Here is a 21,236-nt window from a genome sequence, read left to right as displayed (position 1 = left end):
TGCCAAACCAAAGCCCAAACCAATCCCAAACCGAGCCCAAACTAAACCAAATAAATCGAACAAATAGAGCAATGCGAAAAAAGCAGGCCAAATACTACCAATACTTAGCAGTGTTACTGTATGGTGTTTTTTTTGTGATACCTGGGTCTGACGTCATAAATTAACTGGGCAAGTTAAAGTACGAGTACCACCTTAGGTAAGGTTAATATCGCGTGCCTTCCCCTCCCATGAACAGACAATCCAATCCAAGCTCAACCTCTCATTGAAACCTGTCCTCTCGACCGCAAGCTTATACCAATCGACACGAAAATACATTTACCTACCTATTTTCATCAGTCAATCGAGTCTTTTAGCAAGCAGAAGGCACGAATACGATCGTGTATGAAGATGATTACTACTAAAATAGCCAGTCAAAATACCCCAGCCACCGCCACCCTAACTCCGCTCCTCGTCAGCAGTCCTAGTAATAATCAACCATGTTTCCCTGAAGGAGTCAACGTCGACGCCCAACTCCTGAAGCCAAATGATCCTGCCAAGCCAGCAGCGACAGAAGCCGGAGCCCGCAGCTGCGCTGGGGGCTATGTAAGCGCATAGTACTACAACGATATACATACTGATGTGGTTATGGCAGATCCCCAGGATGGCCAAGCCAACAGCTCTTGCGTACCTTGCAAACCAGGCAACGCCACCACAGATTGCGGCACCTCAGCCGTGGACCAGCTGCCTAAGTCTCTCCTCAATCTTGTCGCGCCCGTCCTGCGTCAGCCAGACCTCGTGGGGCGCGTCATCCACAATGTCCCAATGTTTCAGGTTATTCGTCACCTTCGTCAACTCCCTCTGCTTCTTCTCCCACTCCCGGTCCTTCTTGACATGCTTTCCCGAGCTGATGACGACAAGCGCCGTATCCTGGTGCTGAATCTCCCGGCTGCCCTCCACATCGCGTTTCGTAAAGGACCCTGCGACGAGGCTCTCCTGCAGCTTAGCGAAGATAAACTTTCCGTTCTGATGCGCCGAGCGACCGTAGATGCGGTCCCTGCTCGAGCGCCCTTTGAATAGGGCGCCAGGCAGGCGATCCAGACCAAGCGGAGAGATGACGCCTCGCAGCCAGAGCAAGAAACCTCGCCCCGGCCGACCGACCTTGTCAAGCAAGTCCTCGTGAAGGGGATCAATGAGCACCATGCCCTCGACAGTATCGCCGTGGCGGGAGGAGAAGACGCGCTGGTAGATGGAGCCGATGCCGGCGCTGGCCAAGACCCAAGGACCGTTCTCTCCGGCTTTGGCCAGGGCCTCGCTCAGGACGTCAGTCGCGAAGCTGGCCGATAGAGGGGACGGTGCCGTGTCCGACCAGGCCATGCCGGGGCGGTCTGCGAAGCAATACCGAGAGATGGACCCATTCTCGATGGCTGTGTTTGCTAGCTGCCACATCTCGTGCTCGACGGGCCTCTCGCCGCCCTCAAATAACACGGTCGGAAGCTCCGTACCTTTGGAATTGGTCTTGTTCCCGTGGCAGTACACGTGGATGCGATACTTGTTGGCATCAACCCAGTACAGCTTGCCTGGGGGAGCCACGCCGGCATCCAAGGCCCTCAGAATGATCATGAGAGTGATGAGAACGGCGGCAACGGCCATGACAATATACGCGACCGTAGACACCATGACCTCGAGCCACTCGGTGAGCGTACGCCTTGTCTCAGCCCGGCCGGTCAGGCGCTCCTCTTCCTCGGTCTTGCCCCACTGCACAGTTCTGTCCGCGATCACTGTCCACAGGCTCATGAGCAGGGCCCAGATGACGCTGACGGTGCCTACCCAGCCCTCCTCATATCGTGTTTTCTGCACCGAGAGGATGAGAATCATGTCAATGAACAAGATGACCTGCGTTCTAGTGAGCTTAATGGCCTGAAAGGGCAACGACACTGGGATCTTACCGCCAAGACAATAGTCACTACCCTCACAGACTTGGCCGGCACGCCAAAGAAGATGAGGGTGAGTAGCAGGTTAGCCAGAGCCAAACTCGCGTACCCAAAGGCGTAGAAGACGCTGCCGCGTGTATGGAAGCCGGGGGGCGTGGTGAAAGCCGAGACGAGCAGCAGGATCCACCAGATTAGCGACACGAGCGTGAAGAAGATGGTGCAAATCCGCAGGATGCGGATGGTCCACAGATTGTAGGGAGACACGGCCGGATCGTCGGGATGGAGAATCGCGCGGCTCGAGTCGAAGCGATTGGGGAGCAGACGAGTATGCTCGTCAGGCGGCGGCTGGTCGGGGGTCTCGAGGTCAGCATCGTGACGGTGGCGGTCGTTGTCGCCATTGTCGCCATTGCCACCGTTGTTGTCGCCGTTCCTCTGGAAGAGGGGCATCTTGAGCGTCACAATATCCTTTGCGGATGCTATCCGTATGGTGTTCTAAGCTGCTTCCAGGTGTGAGCTCATGTAATGTGTATCGGAGCACCGAGTGACGCTTGGCAGGATGGCCGATTGGGAGTTTTCAAATCGTCACACTCGTTCTCTAGAATATAAGGGAGCAAAAGGACAAACGCAACAGCAGCCTCGTGGGCGTTCGACCGGTCACCCGTGGTCGAGGAGCTCTCCCACCTACCTTACAGATGGTGGACGTCATCCCAGAAGCTCCACGCCAATCAGGTTGGTCGACTTGCACGACAGACACCACCCAAACACCAATGGTCTGCAGTTAAAGTTCCGCCAAGTTCCGCCCCATCGCGCACTGATACTGCTTCCGGATTTTCGATTTCACCCATGCCACTCGTGCATGTAGGCCTGCGGTAGAGACCCTTCCTTTTCCCGGCACTCGGTACGTGTCGGAGTGAGGCGTCACGCGCAGTCTTCTCGGAGCTTTTGGTCAGCTGTTGGCGGGCACATAATCCCCACCTCTTTCTTCTGGATCGGGAGCATCATCGGAGGATATCGCCTCTGGAATGTGGAGACATGTAGCATTGGGATATTTTCTGCATACTAATCCGGCTACGTATTTACGTAGTATCCGTACTCCATACTTGCTGTTTGATAATCATCTCCTGCCGTCAAGATAAACATCGTGGTCTCATCCCCTTTGCCGTCCGTGCGGGCCCGTGTCGAAGTCCAGAACACCGGTTTCATGCTTGCCAACTATCGTGCCTACTCGCTACTCGTACAAACACACGAGTAGCAATACTCAATGGGCGGCCGGCCGCCCTCTGGTGGTACGGTTGAGGTTCATCATTTTACTCTGGAGCTATGTCTGGTTACTCAAACTATAAGTATTATCTAGCAAACCGCGAATGTATTCGTAGCACGCCCCGTAGAGGCTCGTGCGCGGGGATACGGACCCGCAATCGATTGCCGAATTAGGAAACCAGTGTTGAGTGGCTTTTCGTGCCATCTCCATACCTTAACTCGTACGAGTACATCATGAGACTCTCGGAGTATTATTAGTAGGCAAGGTACTGTCCACATAACCCCCCCCAGAGAGCTAGCTCTCTAGCATGATAAGGCAGTCTCATCACAAGTTTTAGCTCCCGGCATTGAGTGTAAGATTTCCATCCCTACAGGCGATACCCACGATCGTCCTACCTATTTCTGGCGTGATGGCCCAGATGCTGGTGTACTCCGTACAGTAATAGAAGAGAAATCCAACGCCCCGAACGATGTAGCAAAAACCAGGCAAATATATCCAGGGGTATCCTCCATGGCAAGCATAATATCTAAATCTGTAACCGCAATCCAGGACCCATGAACCAATCTCCTCAAAACCGCCAAGTCCTGCGCCGCCAAGAGACCTCCTCTGGTCGGGAGCGCCAGCATAAAATTCAAATCATTCAATTCGTGGGTATTATGGCATGAGCCTTTCCCCCCAGAGGCCGGCTCTATTCGTCATCGGTGGCAGAAGGGAAGCACGCCTCCCACAGGAGAAAAGCAGGCTGGTCGTGAAGTTCACCGACCCATGGGTACTTGCCCAGGAGTCGCCGAGCAAACTGCCAATCCGTGCAACCAAACTGCTCGGCGGCCTCAGCAAGGCGAGGCTTGAGCCAGATGCGGTCTTCCTTGTTGAGCACCGATATGCCGGTCATGACAAGGAGCCATAGGTGGGTGGCGGGATCCACAGCGGCCTGGAATTTGGGGTTGTCGAGGGCCTTGATGAGTTTCCGGGAGAGAAGCGCATAACGTTGGCGACGTTGACGACCAATCTGGGATAGGAAAGTGGTCATGAAAGAGAGGAGCGCCAGGTGGGCCGCATTGGCAACGGGATGCATGTTGCCGCTACGGCCGTCAATGGGCCTGATCTCCAGCAGACGGTAGCAGGTCGTGGTGATGAGATCCTGGAAGGCGTCGGCGCCGAGTTTCTTGGCGGCGACACCCGAGTTGAAGAGACGCGACACCTTCATGATATCCTTGGCGGCCGAAAAGACCTCGAGATCGGCGTTGCGGACGGCATTGATGAGTGGGGAGCGGACCTGGAAGGCCGGGTTGGAGAAAATGGGGACAATGGCCTCGAGAGTCTTGGCAGATCGCCCCAACTTTGTCGGGCAGCCCAGCTGCAGCGCCAAGTCGATGTCGATGCTGTCAACGCACCCCGTTAGCCGCGTAGCCAAAAACGTCATGGAGGGCGACCCTTACCGATGAGTCTTGCCAATGAGTGCCGGGTTACTCCTGAGCTCGTCCACGCCGCCACGAACCTCGATCATCCGGCAGAGACCGTCAAAGTGGATTTTGGTCTGAAGCGGCTGGTCACGGACTGAGGAGAGCAGGCACAGTGTCATGACACCAGCCAGGTTGGTGTCGGCTACGGCGTTGGCGCTCGACAGCTTGTCGTTGATGAGACGCAGCGCCGCAGTTATGTGGCGGCGATACTCGGGGGATTGGAGCTCCCTGCCAGTGATAAAATCCATGCATGTTTCCGACAGAGCGATGAAGCAGTGGAAGACTAGAAACGTAAGGTTGGTAAACCTGTGTTTGCGTGGCGCAAGGGTAAGTATAAGAGGCTGCCACTTACAGGCTTCGTCAATGAGCATGTACTGAAACCACATGGAGAGGTTAGAGTCAGGCTTGCCCTTGCACTCTGGGGAATGAGCGGCATCTCCAAAGTAACACAGGACTAGTAGATGGGTTAGATGAGGACACCTGCACAAGGCTGGCGTGGCAACTCACAGTCGTGGACACTGCGGCGGGAGTGGGCTGTCATCTCGCAAGGCGCGGCCAGTCCTGAGAGCTCGTTGCCTACCCGGACAACGCGCCTAGCGGATTTTTGCGAGAATGTCTCTGGCAACGCATCGTGGTAGGAAGCGGCCAAGTGGTGGGCATCGAGGTCCTTTGGGGCGTGAGGAGGCCTCCTAGGAGCGCGCATCATGCCGGTATTCTGGGCCTTCAAAACATGGCTGCGGATGGCGCGCCGGGCTTTGCGGTCGATGAAAGAGTGGTCAACAAGCAACAACGTCGTGGTCATAGCCGAGGAAAGGGACGTGAGAAGTGGTTCGAGAGACTTGATATGAGGATGAATGAATTTTGTTTGTGGCTGTGGGAAGGGGGAGGGCAGACAGAATGGCAGGCGCGATGGCAGACGGTTGGCAGGTCAGGTCAGATGGCAGGCGCGAATGGATGGCGAATGAATGGGCCAACTTGCCAACTCCAGCAGGTTAGATCAGACGGGTTGTAATTGCATGGGATGTCATGGGTCATCAGATTCCAATGCAAGGATGCAACACAAAAACATTTTTTTTTCATCTTTTCCTCCCTCGCGATCCGCGGACACTCATCCACCTCGAAAATGTGAGCAAAATTGGCGGCAAAATTGGCGGCAAATAAAAAATGTACCTTTGCCGTCTTTGCCGTTCATTTCTAGGCGACGACCCGCACGGGTAGCTATACATCTCTCTCAGGGTCCAAAAGTATTCCCGGGGCTCCAGGACGTGGCGCTATACCTCTGCACGAAAGGCACAGACGTCGTTGGACGCACATCCCCTGTTCTCGGCACTCACAGTTGCCAAGTGCAAACTGTGCAGTCGGGTGGTTCATCACTTCGACGAGGAATACTGGTAGGTGGTGGGCTTCAACAACAAACCTCCCGAAGCACTTTCGCCCCTCCCCCAATAACCTTTCGCCATTGCAGCGGTGCTTTTTTGTTCTTCAATCTTTACTCCCTCGTGTTCTCTTCAGCTTCGTCCCTTGCCAAGCTTACCAGCCCTACAGCTATATGCGTTCCCATCTCGCCACCACCAGCCGATCTCAACGCTGGCTGGCGCCTTTCGATGCAGCTGCGCTCTGCAGGCCGTTTTACGTACACATCGCAGCGCGCCTCAGGCGCTGCCAGCTGGGTGTCTCGCCCCCCCCGTCATGTGAATGAGCTGGCCCTGCGCCCATGGCACAGGCACGCAGGGACCACTATGGCTCTGTGAGATTGTTGGTCGTTGGAAAGTCCAGCAATGATGACAGGAGGCACACCACCACCAGCCATCCGTCATTGAGCAGCAACTCTACTGCATCCGGATCGCACCGTCGCAGAATTGACTTCATCCTTGGCCACAGGACGGCATCCTCCCGTTTCAAGCCACCCATTGGCCCCCTCCTGAGTTTACATTCCATTGTCGCAAAACAACGCAACGCTGCCACGTACTATTCCCGCAGGGCCACGACCAGACGAACCGAACCGCCGTCGTTGATCCGTCCCTCCCGATCGCTAGATGGCGCTCGGTCATAACCTAGGGCGACATAGCGCATCAACTGCCGGCCAAGGGGGTGCTTGTTCAAAGATGAGCACCCAGTGCCATCCATCTCTTGGATAGAAACTCCGCACACGGCATCTTGGGTAAAGACTGGACTGAGGCCTCGCCTCCCTCATCAACCTTGTGCAAAACAGACACTGAATCATGCTCATGGTTCTCATTGGGCACTATTGCTACTTATTAGGGGGTTCTCCCCTCACGTCGCACCGCTGCCATTTGTCCCGCAGCACCCGCCGCTCTTCTCGCCAAACGCCAGCTTGCTGATCTTGTCTGCTGCGTCCAACACACCTGCTCCCTGCGCCGCCACCTGGCTGGGTGTGCTGGCGTAGCTGGGCGGCACATCCATAACGGGGTTGCTGGCGAAGAAGTTGCGTGGCCGTAGCAGCAGTGTGATGGGCTCGGCCGGCATGACGGGGAAGTCCTCGGGCGCCGGGATGTGCGTGACGCCAAACGTGTGCCACAGCACGATGTCAGTGTTGTCGATGGACTCGGTGCCCTCGCCGATCCACTCTGGCAGACCTCGCGACGGCTCGCCAGATGTCTGCGGTACATGTCGTCCCGCCGGCCACAACTCGTCGTCGCGGTCTGTCATCGGTCAGCACTTCTAGTCGCTCTGTGATCTCCCTGTTGTCTATCCTGTCGTCCCGTCTCGTTGAGAATGAGAAGGGGGTTGAACTCACACTTGGTCACCTGCACGGCGTGTCGTGCAAAGGCCGCCCTGTTCCACACCAGCGAGCCTTCCTTGGGCAGCAGCCCGGGCACCTCGCGGCTCACCAGCTTGTAGCTTGCCGGCTTGCCACTGTACGGATGCAGCTTGTTGGTGTTGCAAATCTCCCATGTCCGACTCGTCGCCCCGTTGTAGTCGCTCTTCGCCTCACCCTCCGTCGCCAGCTTGGTGCGCTTCGCGCAGAAGGCGTTGCCGTAGTGGTTCTCGGGGCTGCCCACAGGCGCTTCGGATGCTACCGTGTCCGACACAAAGACGGTGTTGTCGGGACCGTCCACGTTGGCGTGCACGCGGAGGCAGAAGAGATGCTGGTGGTTGTGGGCGTTGACGCCTGAGAATGGTCAACATCTAGAACCAAGGACCGATCTATATTCCATATGGGTTGGTTGCGTACCTGGGTAGACCTGCGTGCCCCAGCCGTTTGTGTCCTCTCCAGGGTTCATGACATAGGTGTTTAAAATACCCGTGAGCTTGATGTCGGGCTGGATCGTGCCGTCTTGCTGTAAAGAGAAAAGGGTTCAGTCAACCTCCGCCATCTCACCGGAACTCATCCTCGCTTTTTTCCACGCGGGCACACTTACGTGGAAGACCCACTGAATGGCATACTCATAGTTGGCCGCTGTGAAGATCTGCTGGATGATGAGCTTTCGCGCGCGCGTCACGATGGATGACTCGTCTCTGAAGTCGGTGTGCTTGAAGAGGATGCCGGCGTCCTCTTCGTGGATGCAGATGGCATTCTTGATGGTGCGGATGCTGCCGTTGCGCTGCGGGAACTCGGCGTCCAGGTAGTGGATCGAGCCCTTGCAGTCGCAACCCAGCGATAGGCTGTTGGTCATGTAGCCCGCGCCGTACTCGCCCAGATCAAAAGCGTGCTTGCGCTGGTGAGGGTGCTCTGGGTTGCCGCTTTGTGGGTGGTTAGCTTCTGCCTCTCGATCATGGCCTCGTCCGATGATAAAGGGGGGGGGGCTCACTAAGGGACGACCATCTCGGCTAGAGACAGTCGGTAGAAGATGGGCCGGTACGTCCCCTTGTCATTATACTTGATGTCGTTGAGGACAATACCTTCGCGGTAGTTGAAGCCGATGTGGAACTTCCAGTTCTGCCACTCAATCTCTCTACCGCTGAGCTTGAACGACACTCCCTCAGGCTGAGTGATGTGAATCGGCTTCAGATCGGACCTGTACCCGCCGGTCTCCTCCACCGCCTTGGGGTGGTAGTTGACGGGCTTCTCGAGCTTCCGCAGCGGTCGGCGCACCTTGGGCACGTCAATGGCAATGACCTCGCCCTTGTTGGCGTCGTAGATGGGGCAGAAATCGAGCGGGAACTGGTACTGGCAGTCGTCGAGATCCGGGCGGTAGTACATCAGGGCCTGCTGCAGGCGTACGCCGGTCCCAAAGCGCTCGTCGTAGCCAATGGTCCACGGGTCACAGAAGACCTTGGACATATCCTCGCGCGCGATGCCGCTCAACTCGCACTGCTCGATGACCTTGGGGTCCGTCCGGCAGACGTGCTCCACGACAGCCAGCTCCTCCAGGGTGATCTAGTTTTCCCCCTCTTGTCAGACACATATAGGAGTAAAGGGGGAGGATGTTTCTTACAATAGGTTGCACGCCCTCGAGCTGCTCCCACTTGGCGATCTTGGAGCTCGCGAGATCGACGATGCCATCGTACACCTTGCCTTCGGGGCCAATGGCCGTGACGTCGGCCACGCGGGCAGGGCGAGACGCGTTGGCCTCGTCCTCGAGCCACTTAACCATGTCGGCCTTGCGAGGCTCCAGGAGCGACACGGCCTGGAACTTGAGCTCACCATGGGCCTTGCGGACAATGTCCACGGCCGTCCGGATCTCGTCACCCGTCAGGGGGTCGAAGGGATGCGGAAGCATGTCTGTTGTTACCGCAACCATTGTCACGTCACGTATAAGTTCTGAGAAAGGCGGGTTGGTGCGGTAAGTTGTTGGGTTTCCCCTTGAAGGTATAGGTATAGGCGAGGATATTTATCACTTCTCGGGCCTTCACCACCATCGTCAAGGCCAGTTGATAAAGATTCCAAGACGGCACAGCACACTGACTGACGCCACGATGTTAGCAATTGGAATTGCCCACGTCCAACTGATCCGTCATGAGAGTCTGGGGCAATTATTTCCGGTGCAACCCCTCACCTCTCACAAAGACTTAACCCCCCTTGATAAGGCGCCCGGATTTGTCGATTCGACCATCACTCGACTTGGACACAGCCAATGCTCGTCCAGTGTAACCAATCAAGCCCTCCGTGCCATGGGCACAAGCCGTTATCTACCCGTCACGGTATCGCGTTCTAAAGAGGGGCACCGGTTCCCCGGTGCTCGCCGACGTCGGCTGTCGTCGCTACTGGGAGAGCCAGCCTTCTGTCTGGTGCACAGAATGCTCCACAATAGCCCAATACGGGAAAAATACCCGGCGGCACACCACTCTCAGGGACCTCCCACACGCCCATAAATTTGTTCTCGGTCCACAGGGGGAGCTGTATGCTGGGGGTCTCGCCGTTATTGCCAGTTGAGGCTCTGATGACAGAACCCTATTGCCAAACCGCTGTCGATTGACCAGCCCCGCGGGCCGTGACTAGCCAGTATTGGTCTATCGATTTTGGTTTCAGAGCCACTCTGCTGCCTCGAGTGGACGCCGTTGTCATCTCTCACAGTCAGGCATTGGTTCCTATCATATCGGCTGCTCAGAAGCACTAGCTGAGAGAGCGTGGGCTCCGGCCACAAGAGTATCTGGAGTTATACCCAAACCAGGCTAGTCGTGTGCTGGAGTCTGTCGTTGATACAAGGTCTTGGACCAGGTCTCGGGCAGCAACGCTTATGCCACCACCCCAAGCAAGATCTGGAGTTTCTTGGGATCTCACTTCCCCGCATAGTACCACGCTGGCGTCAGCCATAGTGGGCTGTAGGTCTCAGCCACCTCGCCAAATCATTATATCATGAGCCGACACGTAGATGGTCAACGGCCGAACACACCAGGGAGCTTCTCCAGAATTGCCTCCACGGTTCTTTCCGAGATTCGTGGAGGATGGAGAGTCTAGTCCGGTCAAAAAAGCGGTACCTTTAGTGTCCTGATTTTGATTCGTGTAGATATATAACTCATCATGCGGATAGGAGATCTAAGATAATATGTTGTGGTCAGAATAATGTCTTATAAGGGGGAGATGGCAAGGGGGGTTCGGTACCGACCAGTTCGGCTCCTTGATCCTACTAACCGCAAATCCGGTCTGGTCTGATGCCTCACGTCCTACTTTGGGGCCGAAATTTGCCGTGAAGCCCGCCATTCTCGGCCCCAGTGCTGCTCGACAATACGACGGAGGGTGCTACGGCTGACACGACCCCCTACCTGGTGGACGAGATCATCCCAAGTGACATTGGGGTCCCTCTTCAGCTGAAGGAGGACGGACGTACTTGCACAGTCCGAGGCTGTCAATTTCTGAGGTCTTCCTTTGGGGGGCTTTGGATCGACTGATTGCGTCGTCTTCCAGCGTTTGAGGATGGCGAAGACTGTCGACTTTGTCGTGTTGAAGTCCTTGGCGACTTGAGCGTACGACTTGCCGCTAGATACCTCTGCGACAATGGCGGATCTTTGCTCCGAAGTGAATTGGCAATTGAATTGGCGGTTGGCGCTGCTGGTTGTGTTATTTTCAGGAGATTGCATTTTCGACATGATGAAGAGTGTTATTGCAAGATGAGAGTCGATGAGCGCGTCAGAGTCCGCGTTGATGAAGCGAGCTCCGCGTTGCCGGGTCGATGTCCGCAGACTTTTTAGCACCGTCTCTCGCCTCTTTTTTCAGCTGTATAGACACTTTATCCTATGATACTAGCGCATTCTGTGCTGGGGGAGTTCTGGCGCATCCGGGAGATTTTGCATGGGAGAAAGTGCGAAATGAGGCGTTGTGGCAACTCTTCAACATTTCACCCTTGAGGCAAGTTACCATCAGGTTATATACAGCACTCGGCGTGACAAACGCACTGGGATTTCTTAGATAAAAGGGAAAGAAGTGAAATGAATCATAAGAGGAGCTGACGCTTCATGTGTTCTCACACATTGTCATGTTGTCATGACTTCCATGCTGCGTTCTGTTCTAAGCGTCATCACATGCCATGACGAGGATAGTATATACGTACAAAGAGGTATAAATGCGATTAACGTAGTAATATAAATCGCGAAAAAGAAAGAAAGAAACTTGTCAGAACGTACTTCTATGGGCTTTAAATACATACGAAATCAGGTCCAGCCGGGTAGAAACGAGAACATGGGTATAAAGGATCATAAATCATCATGTCTTCAGGGGCGGCGTTAGCAATCCTCCATCGCCTTGCTCCGCCAGCTGCCTCCCCTCCAGTAGGAACCGAACCACAATGTCCGCCGCCGCCTCGGAGTCGTCGTCCTTATCGATGGCGACCAGCGCATCCTGCAGCACCGCAGGATCCCGCTTGGCGAAAAAGACTTTCATCGTCTCCGAGTTGACGAAGCGGTCAAACTCAAAGTGGCCCTGGTACGTGAGGACGCGGCCGGGCTGGTAGACGCCCTGGACGGCGCAGTGGCGGGAGCGGCCCATGGAGATCCACGAGGGAGGGAGGCTCCCCGCCTCTTCTCCTTCACCCTCTGGCGAGGGAAGCCTGACGTGGTCCGCGTGGATAAACTGTAGGCGGAGAGTCTGTTCTTGGGAGAGCCCTGGAGGCTGAAGCTGGGTGTCCTCAGCGTCTAAGTCTGGTGTTGGGAGGCGATCAGGCCCGATAGGTGACGCCTTGGCGGATTCCACGGTCTTCCCGCCGAGAGCTCTGGCAAAGGCGTCTGTGAGCTGGATCTCGTGGACGCCCAGCTCATACCCCTTGGGGTCCTTCTCGACACGGACGCCATGCTCGCGCAACAGGCTCTGGCAGATAATCTGGTGGCCGAAGCAGCTACCAAAGATTCGGACATGTGTGTGTTCACGGTGCACGTCCCGCAGATACTGGTCCAGACTATGGATCCAGGGTTCGTCGTCGTAGGAGGCGGAAATAGAGCCACTGATAACGAGGGCGTCCCAGTCGACGAGTGAGGAGGGGTATTCGCCGTGGACGACATCGAATTCAGCGGCCTCGATGGTGACTGGCGTGGCGGGCGAGGAGACACGGTGGGCAGCGGCGATGAGGAGTCTGTGAAATATCGCACCGTAGGAGCCCCGGTCAGCAAGGACATTGGGGACGGGGATGTCAGCGTTGAGCATGGCGACACGGATCGTGAGGGCCATGATGGCGGTTGTTCGGACGGACGGGAGTGTGTGGTTGTGTGAAAGGCTCAAAGAATCTTGTCGGTAGCTAATTCAAGATGACTTCTTACTCCGTTAGCACTGCCTTATCATGAGATGCACGGAGTACCCCTCCCAGCCTTGAAAAGTTGTTTCCTCCTTCGTCGTGGCTGTCGCCGCCGACCCACTGCGCCCCGGGATCGGCCCCATCTCAGGCACCTACCTAGTCATGACTAGGCCATTTCGTGGTGTCTGCCTGCGAACTATTAGCTAGTCGTTACGTACCTACTTTATCTCTACATGCGGTTTGGATCCATTTTCATCAGTTCCACTGCAGTTCGGGTTTCGGGAATGCAAGAGGTGAGGGGTACCATCCGAGGAGGTTCGGGTGAGATGCGTACTATTACATACTCGTCGGTCGTATCAGCATCTGGATGAATGAGACAACTGTCATCCATCGAGTTCGGATGGCGATGCGTGATCATAGGATCTTGTCCTGGGCTGGGCTGCCACGGCTTGAGCCCAACGAGCCCAAATTCCCTGCCGCCCTCATCAAGGGGGGAGTCTCTAACCAGCCCTCCCGCACTGTTGGCCATGGTAGAGATCCTCAATACTAGCTGCATTATCGCCGTGGCCATCAAGGTCCTGTTGCCACGTGCTATTTTCGGGAGGCCCGTAGACGGAATTCCCCTGTTCCCGCCTGCCGCACGGTAATATCTTGCAGCAATAGGTAATGATCGATGATAGCTGATCAGTATCCATCATGTCCCACGCTGCTCCGGACTCGGAACCGAGTTGGCGGGGCCGGAGCGGGGCCGTCCTGCACTCTCCCGATGACTTGTACCTACATATGTAGTACCTGCAGGACGGTTTGAAGAGGTGTCAGGTGTTGTGGTGGCGCCATTCGGATTCGAGATACGAGCGGTCCAGGATCCTTTGCGCGGTGGTTACCTTGGTACGAAGTAGTCCCAGGTACGAGATAGTTCTTGCTCAACCTGGCAGTCCAAGGCAAACCAGCACGTGACCTAGGTCCATCTCGAAGAGAGTTGCCCTTCGACATCTGATTGGCTGCTACTCCGCAAGGTACTTACCGTCACGCCAGTGACCCCGCTATCCACCCTTGGCAACTCTAAGCTCCCGCTTTGTCAACTTCGCCCCAACACAGCGTTGTCATCACGCGCGACAGGTTGCCTCACCAACCGCGCCGGCGCGAGGAGAGCTCCGTAATCTTCATAACCGCATACAAGACCTCAATATCTAAGCGACCAAGCTGCTACCTCTTTTTACGCGCCCCTGACCGCCGGACGGTCTTCTTGACGCGCACTATCTCAGCTTTCGCCCCCCGCCATTTCTCGCTTCCACCCAAACATCTCCCACTCGCAACAGCCATGCCAGCTCTCACAATATCCACCGACATGCCCTCAAGTTCGCGCTCCCGCTCCGCCTCGCCCGAGCGGCCTCCTATGTCCCCCATCACCCCCACCGAGACTCCCTCCACGCCCGTTCCATCTTCCTCCTCTGCCGCCGCAGCTGCCGCCGCCGTCGCCACCCCGGGCGCACCAACATCAACCATCCCCCCAGCTGCCGACCTCACACACAGCTCCCACCCCTCTCAGCAGCCTGCCCAGCCGGCCCCTCCCCCAGAGCCCATCGACTTCGACGACAACGCCGACGCCATCGCCCTCCGCTCCGCCATATCCATCCTCCAGCTGCAGCGCAAAAAGGCCGACCAGCACATCCGCCTCCTCCACGCCCACGGGGCCGACGCCGCCACCGACCCGGCCAGGTTCGTCGCCCAGCTCGATGCCGCCCAGCGTGCCGGCTCCACCGCCGACCTCCCCTGGAAGGACGCCTTCGTGCCCCAGTCCATCGCCCACCTGCCCCAGATCAACTGGGACCAGTACGCTATCGTCGGCGAGCCGCTCGAGGCGCTGCACCGCGAGCAGGTCAACAACCCGCCCGAGACGGAGCCGTCCGTCTACGCGGACGGCGCGTACAAGTCTAGGGGCGGGGGGGGCCCGAGCAACGTCCGGCCCGACGAGTATCGAGGTCCGCTTTCGGCATATTCGCCGTGGTTAGATAAGGATAAGACCAACAACACCAAGGCCAAGCCGAAAAAGTGAAGTGAAGCCGTGCCTTTTTTTTTGGGAATCAAGGCATGTACAGCCACGAGTGACGAGCAATGATGATGTAGAAGAGTCGGTTTGCATTTTGGGCGTTTGGGAAAGGTTAGACGTGTATACGAGGCGCTCAGGCTCTCAGGGCAGTTTGGAAGGCAGCCCCTTGCCGTTTTCCGGAATAGATACTACCGGGTCACGAATAGGCTAATTCACATTTCAGACCCGAGTACGGAGTATCTCTCTTCATTGTGCAAAGCCACCGTAAATGACACAAGCGATCCTGGTCAAGAATACAATTACCTACTCGAAACACCACACTCCATTTCCAGGGGCCGAGGTCATGCGCCATCCGTTACGCTCAACGCCGCTCGTGTGAATCCATCCATCTAAATTGTTTCCTGCCGTCCACATCCTATCAGTCCATGCCAGAAAGAACAGAATAAAAAAAACGCGACTCGTCGTTGAATGTGTCTATTCTGGAAATTCCCTACCAAGGGTCAGCTCATGCCGGCGCGGAAAACACCCATCCCTTTGGATAACTCACTCCATGCTCTGCTGCACAGAACGCCGTAGGCGGCGATTGTACTGCTTTTTGCCGTCCTTTCCACCGTTCCAGAGTAACTGGTAGGCTTCGGGATTGACAAGTTTCCTCGGGTCGTACGCGGGATCCTCCTCCTCGAGTGCGGTAATCACGGCGTCTATGTGGGACGCGACGTCCTCTTTCCTATCCGGTCTGGGCGTGTAGCAGACGGTACCGTCAGGCGCAATCAAGTGGTGGAATATCCTCGTCTCAAACTTGACACGAGGCTGCTCGTCGGGAAACCGGGGGCTGAAGCTCATCTTGATGCGGAAAAGGCCTCCGTCTAGATTGGTCATCGGTCGCCCGAAGTAGGTGATGACCCAGACGAAAGGGTTGCCATCTTCCAGGGTCACATCGTGGGGCATGTCCCTCCGCTTCAGGTGCGAGGCGGCTTGCTCGAATTGATGCTTGAGATTTGCTGAGACTGTGGTCTCCTCCTTCACGTCCTGGATCCCCTCCTGCGCCCAGTCCCGAGTTTCCTGATCGAGAGCTGCTTTGACGTTGCGCAGACGCTTCTCCAGGCTTGGGTAGTTGAAGCGACCCTCCATTGCGTTCATCTTGTGCTCAAACGGCATCATTTCAAAAATCTCGTTTTCCTTGACTTCGGACTTGCCCTGTTCAATGGCAGCGAGGTACGAGTTGAAATACCATAAAAATCTCCTCTTGCAGAGATCCCTGAACGGTTCAAACGGAATGGCGCTCTCATCGACATCCTCCGGATCCATCAGTGCGTCCTCAATCGAGCTGTCCTTGGACCCATCTATATTCAACCCAAGGTATCCCTCGAGACGTTGAATTACCGATATTCGCAACGTCTCATGCCGAACCTAGGCAGATTTAGAAATGACCATCCGCATCTCACCAGAGAGACTTACCTTCTGCGCGTAGCTCTTTTGGGCCTTCTTGTCCGACTCGCTCCTAGCATCCTCATACCCAGGCTCGTTCTCATACGGGTTGGCGGACATCAGACTTTGTATGGATAGCAGGATTGATTCAAGGCCCTGGGCGGAAGACCACTCCTCGCCTGGCTCGCCTCGCCACGTCCTAGAAGATGTCAGAGGCCACATCCGGCAGCACAGAGTTACGTGTCAGCTTACCCCAGGATAGACCTTCGTATGTCAGCTAGCTTCGACCTGTTTGATGCGGAAGGGCACTTACAGGCACACCTTGCCATTGCCGTAGATGTTGGGGTTGAACCTACATCGGCCGCCGTTGGTCGTCACTGACACCACGTTCGGCGAAGTTGAGGGATAATCTGTCCAAATCCATCCTCAGGCCCGGGGTTCATGCCAAATGTTTGAATGCAGGGAGGCTTACCATCATTAAACCTGACCGCAAACTGACACGGGGGACATTAGCACGGCAAGATTGCAGGAGTTGAGAGAGGGTTCTCACCTCGAAGAAGCCAAACTCATATGGGGTCTCATGCGGGCCGATAATTAGAGCTCTGACATTCCGCACATCTATGTCGCGACATGCAACAGCGAGAGCTACATGAGTGCAGACCGAGCGGTTAGTGGGGGCCCATGTCGTAGGGGTACAGGGGAATAACTACAGAGATCTGGGGTCTTCTGGATGTCACCAATTTCCTGGAGAGGACCAGAGTCAGCATTTTGGCTGGTTCGGGGAATAACCAGCGATTAGAGACAGGTCATACTTTGGAGATGCGGATGATGGAGTGATCGAGGGGCATGATGACGGCTAGCTCGACGGCGATGACGAGCAGCTGTCAAGACGATGGTGGGGGGTTTAGCGCTCAGTGGAAGGCTCATGGGTTGGAAGCATGGGGTATGATGAGCTTTGTAAGAGTGGAAGTTCTGAAATGGCCGACGTGTCAGACGGGAGAGAAGAGTGAGAGACTGAAAGTTGGAGCTGAGCGCGAAGTTGGAACCTTCGAGTCTGTAGTGGACCTGGTTTTGGGGGGGGGGAGGCGGGGCAGAACGAAGCAGGTAACCGGGGCAGTTGCTGCTGTGTGTAGGTGCTTTCTCGAGGTTGTGCAACACAACATCTCAGCTTGGTGTTCACTAACAAATACTACTGATACTGCTGATGCAATGAACAGTGCCATCTGGCCAAGGCTGCTCCTGCTGCCAAGCTGCTTGCTTGTCTACACATCACGTTAGTAGCTGAAGCGTGGGTTTCAAGGCCAGATTCCTTGGGGAAAGTAGCTTGTCGACCCAGTACCAAACTACTAGGTAGGTAATTGTAACACGTGCCAAAACAGCCGCTCCCCAAGAACTAGTAAAGTATTAGAGACAAGCGGATTGTTTCAAAATACCAAACATCATCATTTAGACACATAGAAAAGCCCAGGCTTGGGTGGCTTGACATGAAGAATTGTCCAGAAATGGTTGGCCTCACGCCGCCGGGGTATAGGGTAAGTACCAATGCTAGGTAGGCATGAATGAGGGGGGCTTGGCGGGGTCGGCCACACTGGTTCTATGCAGGCGCTGAACGCGCCCCGCGTGCCTCTGCGCTCGACGCGTTAATGGATTCGAAGCTTCCCGTCACCCACGAGCTCCAGCATCACAAGATTTCCCAAGCACACCGCCACCACTCCATCCAACGGTCAGATATCGTCACGACGCGTAAGGCCCGTCCGATATGGCCAACTTCTTCGACCTTAAGGCTAGAAAGGCTGCAGCAGCGACCAATGGCTCCTCTGGCAGCAAGCAAGAGAAGCAGGCAGATGGGCGGGTTCAGCCCTGGGTCGAGAAATAGTCAGTTCGCCCGAGAAACAAGCAGTTTTGGCTCGGAACGTGATCCAGGTTGCTAACATATCAATAAGCCGTCCAAAGAGCCTAGACGATGTCGCCGCGCAAGATCACACAGTCACCGTGCTGCAACGCACACTGCAGTCCTCCAACGCAAGTCCAACGACGCCCGCTCCTCGAGGAATGAAGTTGCTGACCCCGGTTCTTAGCTCCCCCACATGCTCTTCTACGGGCCTCCCGGCACGGGAAAGACGTCGACTATATTAGCACTCGCCAAGCAGCTCTACGGCCCCGAAATGATCAAGTCGCGAGTCCTCGAGCTGAACGCCTCCGACGAGCGCGGCATCGCCATTGTCCGGGACAAGGTCAAGAACTTTGCGCGCATGCAGCTGACCAACCCGACCGCCTCATACAAGGAGAAATACCCCTGCCCGCCCTTTAAGATCATCATTCTCGACGAGGCCGACTCGATGACCCAGGACGCCCAGAGCGCCCTGCGCCGCACCATGGAGACGTACAGCAAGATCACCCGCTTCTGCCTCATCTGCAACTACGTCACGCGTATAATCGACCCCCTGGCCAGTCGGTGTAGCAAGTTCCGCTTCAAGAGCTTGGATCAGGGCAATGCCAAGAAGAGACTCGAGCACATTGCCGAGACTGAGGGTGTGCTGCTCGAGGACGGCGTCATTGACCGCCTGATTGCGTGTAGCGAGGGCGACTTGCGAAAGGCCATCACATTCCTCCAGAGCGCCGCTCGGCTTGTGGGTGCGGTTGCCGCCAACAAGGATGCGGACGGCGACGAGGAGATGGAAGTCGACAAGAAGGCTGTCACTGTCAAGATCATCGAGGATATTGCGGGTGTCATCCCCGACCGGACGATTGCGGACCTCGTGGATGCCATGCGCCCGGCTGGCTCGGGGTCGGCTTACGAGAATATAGCGACAGTGGTTGAGGATATGGTGGCGGATGGATGGAGCGCTGGCCAGGTCGTGTCGCAGGTAAGGGAGCTAGAACATGTTTATCAAGGATAATTACTGACAATTTCTGCAGCTGTACAATACTCTCCTGACGGACGAGTCCATACCAGACTCCCAGAAGAACAAAATCGTCATGGTCTTCTCCGAGGTGGACAAGAGGCTGGTTGATGGTGCGGATGAACACCTGTCCATGCTGGACTTGACAATGAGGATATCGGCAATCATGTCGGGGAGGTGAATAAAAGAAGGTTGAATAGATATAGTACATGCACTTTGGAGTTGTGGTGGAAACTGGCGTTGGACCTGGCCACAAGCCTCTCACGATCAATTGCTTTATTTGCTGTGGTATATTCAACTCATCAGCACTGTCATGCTGCGTCTTCTTGGCCAATGAGACCCAGATTTCCATGTAAAATAGACCACGCATCGCCTACTTTGCGCTCTGGAATCTTTTGCTTGTCCGTGTGTTTCCTGGCGCCTGCGTTGGTGTTTTCGGTGCCCAGCCAGACATCGTCCACCCCCGGCTCTTCATCCACCGTCTTCTCGCCCTCGCCCTGATTTAGGCCGAGAAGTCCCTCGAGTTCCTGGAGCGCCTTCATGGAGCCTTCCAAAGCCAACTGGCCACCCTCGATTGTCTCCGCAACAGATTCGAGGGATGCAATCTTGGCAGACTCTGAGGCAAATACCCATGGCTTGACGCGATTTGATAAATCCGGCACGCCATTCTTCTTGGACGTCAATGCTTCCACGAGGCCGGACCTTCGGCGGAGCGATTCCTTCATGGGGTGGGCGGGGAGCAGTTGGCTCTCCTCTGCGAGGTGTACGAGCCCCTGGTATGCGTCCCTGGTCTGTTTGCTCAGAGTAGCATTTATATGTGATTTTTGTGCGATGAGAGCCTTCTGGTTCCTGGAAAGAAGGAGAAGCCTCTCGATGTACGGCACCAAAAGATGGTTTATTGGTTGCGGGGCGGCTTCCGGGCTTGTGTGCGGCATCGTGTTGGGTTTGAGGTCTGGAACGGCGGGGAGTTGTGGACGGGTTGAGACGAGCGATAGTAGATCTCGCCTCGACTCTAAGTACCGGGCGTACTTGTCCTTGATTGCCGCCAGACTCGTCTGAATGGTTGACTGATCTGCCTCGGGGTCCCCGCTGCCACCAGTTCTGGCCTTGGGGTTGGTGCTGGCTTCCTCCCCGGATGCATTGCCCAGCTCTGACTCGATCCAGTTGATCAGCTCAGTGCGGGTGGCGTTCAACGCTTCTAGCTTGACACCGTTGCTGACCACATCTGGCCTGCTCCTGGCCCTCGCCTTTGCCTCTTCTAGCAACCTCTCCTCCTGGCGGAGGAGCAGCTTGGATCGCAAAACAATCTTCTCCAGCTGATTCACCCGGCTCGTTAGATCTGGCCCTGCTGTGCTCTTCTCGGCAACGAGACTGTCCACCACTTCCTGGGGCACGCTAGGCAGTGTCGATGCTCCGTCAAAGATTTGGTCCATGTCCAGGAAGGCCGGGGAAGCGGCTGGCTGATCGATGAGCTGATCTAGGTACTTGCGAACAATAGAGAGCTTCCGGCGCTTCTGCTGTAGTTTGAGGATGGCTAGACGCTCGTCCAGCGGGTTGAATTCGTCAGAGAGGGCGGTGAGCTTCCGCTCAGGAGTGGCTGGTTTGATCTGGACGGCCTCGTCGAACTGGCGCCGCGCTTCTGCGTTGGACCTGAGCGCGTCTACATATTCTCGGTGAAGACCTGTTGCATCGGCCGAAGGCGCAATGTTGTCGTGAGGTGTGCCGGCCAGGGCCAGGGGTCGCCTCAGTGGCCCATCCTGCGTGTGTGACGCCAGGTGAAGGGCGAGGATGCGTCTTATGTAGTTGGCTTGATCCCGGGGTTTGATGTATGGGCCGAGGCCATTTTGGAACTTCCGGACGGCCTCGGGCGGTTCAGCCATGTCGCCGGGACCATTTTCTCTGGGCTCCGACCTCTTTGCCCAGGAGTGGACGAGTGCTTGTTGATTGGGGTGACTTGGATTTCTGGTAGTGCCTGAGATGTGGCTGGTGTCTACATGAGCGGTGGCGCACCACCAAGCCACTAATCCTGATGTGTCACTAGTGCCTGTAGCCTTGGAGGCTGAATCTGAAATTTGTTGACGTGATGAGCTTCACA

The 21,236-nt window shown here is 56.0% G+C and overlaps 8 protein-coding genes across 8 annotated transcripts; 2 read left to right on the top strand and 6 right to left on the bottom strand.

Moving 5' to 3' along the window:
• Nucleotides 1-705: 705 nt before the first annotated feature.
• On the bottom strand, nt 706-2,357 carry ACO1O0_000401 (uncharacterized protein; the record flags this gene model as incomplete). Its single annotated transcript, XM_083189900.1, has 2 exons — nt 706-1,872; nt 1,926-2,357. 2 exons carry the CDS (start codon nt 2,355-2,357, stop codon nt 706-708), a joined length of 1,599 nt encoding a protein of 532 aa, XP_083053759.1.
• Nucleotides 2,358-3,859: 1,502 nt separating this feature from the next.
• ACO1O0_000400 (uncharacterized protein) lies at nt 3,860-5,436 on the bottom strand (the record flags this gene model as incomplete). Its single annotated transcript, XM_083189899.1, has 4 exons — nt 3,860-4,553; nt 4,611-4,917; nt 4,987-5,088; nt 5,142-5,436. 4 exons carry the CDS (start codon nt 5,434-5,436, stop codon nt 3,860-3,862), a joined length of 1,398 nt encoding a protein of 465 aa, XP_083053758.1.
• Nucleotides 5,437-6,908: 1,472 nt separating this feature from the next.
• AMO1 (peroxisomal copper amine oxidase) lies at nt 6,909-9,340 on the bottom strand (the record flags this gene model as incomplete). The annotated part of the gene is made up of 6 exons (XM_083189898.1): nt 6,909-7,297; nt 7,393-7,767; nt 7,831-7,936; nt 8,018-8,339; nt 8,408-8,976; nt 9,035-9,340. The coding sequence occupies 6 exons, from the start codon at nt 9,338-9,340 to the stop codon at nt 6,909-6,911; spliced, it is 2,067 nt and encodes a 688-aa protein (XP_083053757.1).
• A 2,399-nt stretch (nt 9,341-11,739) lies between these two features.
• On the bottom strand, nt 11,740-12,696 carry ACO1O0_000398 (type 1 glutamine amidotransferase; the record flags this gene model as incomplete). The annotated part of the gene is made up of 1 exon (XM_083189897.1): nt 11,740-12,696. The coding sequence occupies one exon, from the start codon at nt 12,694-12,696 to the stop codon at nt 11,740-11,742; it is 957 nt and encodes a 318-aa protein (XP_083053756.1).
• A 1,412-nt stretch (nt 12,697-14,108) lies between these two features.
• ACO1O0_000397 (uncharacterized protein) lies at nt 14,109-14,816 on the top strand (the record flags this gene model as incomplete). Its single annotated transcript, XM_083189896.1, has 1 exon — nt 14,109-14,816. One exon carries the CDS (start codon nt 14,109-14,111, stop codon nt 14,814-14,816), a length of 708 nt encoding a protein of 235 aa, XP_083053755.1.
• Nucleotides 14,817-15,353: 537 nt separating this feature from the next.
• On the bottom strand, nt 15,354-16,567 carry ACO1O0_000396 (ubiquitin-conjugating enzyme/RWD-like protein; the record flags this gene model as incomplete). The annotated part of the gene is made up of 3 exons (XM_083189895.1): nt 15,354-16,220; nt 16,269-16,437; nt 16,560-16,567. The coding sequence occupies 3 exons, from the start codon at nt 16,565-16,567 to the stop codon at nt 15,354-15,356; spliced, it is 1,044 nt and encodes a 347-aa protein (XP_083053754.1).
• Nucleotides 16,568-17,997: 1,430 nt separating this feature from the next.
• Nucleotides 17,998-19,322, top strand: RFC2 (replication factor C subunit 2; the record flags this gene model as incomplete). The annotated part of the gene is made up of 4 exons (XM_083189894.1): nt 17,998-18,113; nt 18,226-18,295; nt 18,317-19,105; nt 19,158-19,322. The coding sequence occupies 4 exons, from the start codon at nt 17,998-18,000 to the stop codon at nt 19,320-19,322; spliced, it is 1,140 nt and encodes a 379-aa protein (XP_083053753.1).
• A 130-nt stretch (nt 19,323-19,452) lies between these two features.
• Nucleotides 19,453-21,021, bottom strand: ACO1O0_000394 (uncharacterized protein; the record flags this gene model as incomplete). The annotated part of the gene is made up of 1 exon (XM_083189893.1): nt 19,453-21,021. The coding sequence occupies one exon, from the start codon at nt 21,019-21,021 to the stop codon at nt 19,453-19,455; it is 1,569 nt and encodes a 522-aa protein (XP_083053752.1).
• Between the last annotated feature and the right edge of the window lie 215 nt (nt 21,022-21,236).

Source organism: Amphichorda felina (genome assembly GCF_050947745.1).
Source record: "Amphichorda felina strain 45539 chromosome Unknown scaffold_1, whole genome shotgun sequence".
Classification (NCBI taxonomy): Eukaryota; Fungi; Ascomycota; class Sordariomycetes; order Hypocreales; family Bionectriaceae; genus Amphichorda; species Amphichorda felina.
The sequence above is the reverse complement of the archived record's forward strand: the minus strand, read 5'-3'. Positions and strand labels throughout refer to the sequence as shown.